Consider the following 3834-nt stretch of genomic DNA (forward strand, 5'->3'; position numbering starts at 1 on the left):
AAAAAGTAAAAATGCCACTTAATCCAACTTTAACCGATGAAACCGGGAAAAATGAAATTCAATACCTTTTTTAATAAGTCAATCTAAGTTTAAGGACCTATACTACCAAAAAAATATGTAAGAGACATTTTAAAACAAAACCCCAAAGTTGGTTGGGCTTCAGTTACATTTACCCAAAAATAAAAAGAAAATAAGTTGGACCGAAATTATAAATTTAAATATAATTTTTTTATTTACTTGAATAAAAATAAAAAATTACAAAAACTATAAATTATCAAAATTGTAATATACCATATTAATACATTTTACATTTTAAAAAAAAGTCTAGAAAAAGTTAAACATATGAAAAAATGAAAGCAAATAATACGTAAAAAAAAGAAAAAAAAATTAAAATACGAAAACATCAAAATATAATACGAAAAAAAATATGAAAAAAATTCAAAAAATGTAAAATCTAAGAATATATTAAAGTAAATAAAAAAGCATATATATATATATATATATATATATATATATATATATATATATATATATATATATAACGGGAATAAATAATGTATTTAAAAAACGAAAAATAAAGTTAAAAAACCACTTTTTACAAACTATAGGGATCAAATTTGAACTTTAAACCTATTTTAGAACTGATTTTGCAAAAAAAGAAAAAAAAAATATAGTTAACCATAAACTCATTAAATAGGCTACAGCGATAGAATTATAGCGATAACAATAATTAAAAAAAATGTTATAACCTTTTTATAGCGATAACAATAATTAAAAAAAATGTTATAACCTTTTTCAATTAAGTGTTAAAAAGTTAGGGATTTTATGAACTTGAAAAAACAAAATTATTTCGGTATATATATTTAATGGACGGAGGTACTCCACAATTCTCGGATCAACGACCAACCACCGCCGCAGTTAGAAATTTTAGTTTTCATTCCCGCCATGGATCTCCTTCATTGCTCAAGGCTGCAAAACCCCATTACAAAATTACTACAACCTCACACTCGATTCACTGTACACTCAACTTCATCGTCATTGTGTCTCCGGCGATTCAGCGTGAGGTATCCTCCACTCGATTCTTATCACTCTCGTAATTAACGCCACTCTGTTTCTACCCCAAAATTTAGGGTTCCAATTGATGGAACCTTTACTTATTTTGCTTTGTGCAGATCGAGTCTTCCTTCCCCGGCTCAGAATGCCAAGTATAACAGAGAGCTAAGTGCTGCTGTGGATGCGGTCGAGCGGGCTTGCCGTCTCTGTGTTGACGTAAGTTTCATCATTAATACCATTTCTACCCTTTGCTTCATTTCAGCTCAATCTAAAGTGTTACATGTAGACATGTTGCACCTAGTACTTTACAACTTCAAATTGCTATAGTTTTGTTATTACTTTTTGAACAACATATTTTAATTTGTAGTTAGTAACAAATAACAATCTATGAAAATTGTTGATGTGAAATGTGACCTTTGATTTGAGAAAGAAAGTATCTTTCTTTTTGAACGTATACAACATAAAACTGTGTTATGTTGTATCTTCTTGAATTTTCATCATGATTGATATGATCATCTTGACTGTGTAGGATAAATATTATTCATCAAAATTGTTTAGATGTAAACAATTCACATTCCTCAATAGAACTCAAAAGTTGTTTAGTAGCTTGTTTTCTCATATGATACCTGCAAAAGGCTTGCATTTTACATGTCAGGAATCTTCAATATTGCAATTTTATGATATTTAAGTGATTGTGATCCAAGTATATGATGTCTACATGATTGGGAATTTTCTATTAAGCTATTGAAAATGGGAAATTGGGAATTATATTTCAATGGCTTTAGACATCATATTCTGTCTGATTCAGGTGAAGCGATCTTTATTCACAAGTGATGGAAGGATTCTTGAAAAAAATGACCAGACACCTGTCACCATTGCAGATTTTGGAGTTCAAGCTCTAATTAGCCTGGGTATAAAATCTTGATTCTTAAATTCCTTTTCTCACTTCCTTTTCATCTTCATCATAGAAAATACTCAAAATAGCCCTAGAAACCTTACTTTTTATTATGGATTTATATTTCATAATCATGGCAGAGCTCGGGAAGCTATTTCCTTCCATTCCATTGGTGGCTGAAGAGGATTCAGCATTCTTACGTTCAAATAATCTTGTAGACTCTGTTGTAAATGTGGTTATTGATAAATCAAGCTCCAAAGATAAAGAATTAACTGAAGCTGATGTACTTGAAGCTATTGATAGAAAAGGAACATTTGGACCTAATCCAGCTACATATTGGGTGTGTTAATTGTTATGCAGTTTCTTATCACATATTATAGCTAAAACATTCATTCACTTGATCATATGAATGTGTTTTATACAGATTCTGGATCCTATAGATGGCACACGTGGATTTCTCAAGGGTAATGAGGCCTTATATGTGGTAAGTTTAAGTTTTCTTAATAAATAAATACAAGAAATAGAATCATACATGCATTGATTTGATCATAACATTACAGGTAGGTTTAGCACTTGTGGTTGAAGGACAGATTGTTTTAGGAGTTATGGGATGCCCTAACTGGAAGGACAATAAATCAGACAATGACAAATATACCCTTGGGTCAGGAATGATTATGGTTGCACATATTGGCTGTGGAACATGGTCAAAGAAACTATCTGGGGTAGCTCTTAACTGGTACAGATGCTTAGTTGATGGCTATAATTTAGTTCATAAAGGACGCTTTTGCATTTCAGAAAGCCAAACATGGGATTCATTGCCATTGTCATCTTCATTTGGTTCATCAATCAATGTGGACAATGTTGGAGATAATGAAGTTCTTCTCTTGCCTACATGTTGTGGAAGGTCCATTTACTTCTTTTACAGTATCAGTATCAGTATCAGTATTAGTATCAGTATCAGTAACAGTAACAGTATTAATGCTTGAAAATGGTGTTTATATATTTTTTGGGACTTTGTATTCAGTTTATGCAAGTATCTGATGGTAGCTTCTGGGAGGGCATCTGTATTTATTCAACGTGCAAGGGCTGAAAGAGTGATCAAGGTATGACTTAATGACACTAAGGAAGCTGTTTTTTTAATGGACTTAATCCAATAAGCTATTTATGAGTGTTTCTTTTTTGACTTAATGTGTCCTCATTTACTAAAGTTGGCTTCTTTGTATGGGAAAAATAAGGTTTGGGATCATGCTGTTGGAGTGATATGTGTGCAAGAAGCAGGAGGAAAGGTAATGAAGTTAATTCCTTTTACAAATTGAGTAGATTTTGTTATTGATTGAATTAACATGTTACAGGTTACAGATTGGAATGGAGATGAACTTGATCTTGCTGGAGATGAAGTTGAGAGGAAAGCGCTATTTCCGCCAGGTGGCATTCTTGTGTCGAATAGCAGATTACATGAAGAGATACTTGAGATCATTGCATCCAATTCAGCAATTATTTCATGACATATGGAAAGGAAAATCTCTTGTTTGTATTTTCTCATTATTCTTTTTGGTACGTGTAATATACAATAAGGAAAGTAAATCAAACTGATGTTGAATGAAAGAGTGAAAAAGAAAATTAGAATCACATGCATTTCTTCTTTTTCATTTTTAAAAGTGAGATAAAATATGCATGTTTTTAGAAATTGATTACATCAAAAGAATAATAAGTACATTATGTAAGTAGGAAAAGGAGATGTAGTACAATATATGTTTAGTATTCAAGTAGTAATTTAATATAGGGCAAATTTCAGAAAAATCCTTACATGGTCATTTACTTGAAAAAACCATTACATTTTTCTAATTTTTTTTTTCAGAAAAGCTTTTATGGTATGTTGGGCAGCG

At 31.0% G+C, this 3834-nt stretch overlaps 1 protein-coding gene across 1 annotated transcript; it reads left to right on the forward strand.

Moving 5' to 3' along the window:
- The first annotated feature begins 867 nt into the window (after window positions 1-867).
- LOC145168421 (Inositol monophosphatase family protein) lies at window positions 868-3583 on the forward strand. Its single transcript, XM_079087239.1, has 9 exons — window positions 868-1064; window positions 1173-1269; window positions 1862-1964; window positions 2089-2288; window positions 2373-2432; window positions 2509-2852; window positions 2973-3051; window positions 3184-3234; window positions 3301-3583. The coding sequence occupies exons 1-9, from the start codon at window positions 946-948 to the stop codon at window positions 3451-3453; spliced, it is 1206 nt and encodes a 401-aa protein (XP_078943365.1). The 5' UTR covers window positions 868-945; the 3' UTR covers window positions 3454-3583.
- The last annotated feature ends 251 nt before the right edge of the window (window positions 3584-3834 follow it).

This window comes from Lactuca virosa, chromosome 4 (assembly GCF_052849685.1).
Source record: "Lactuca virosa cultivar CGN04683 chromosome 4, Lactuca_virosa_CGN04683_v6, whole genome shotgun sequence".
Lineage (NCBI taxonomy): Eukaryota > Viridiplantae > Streptophyta > Magnoliopsida > Asterales > Asteraceae > Lactuca > Lactuca virosa.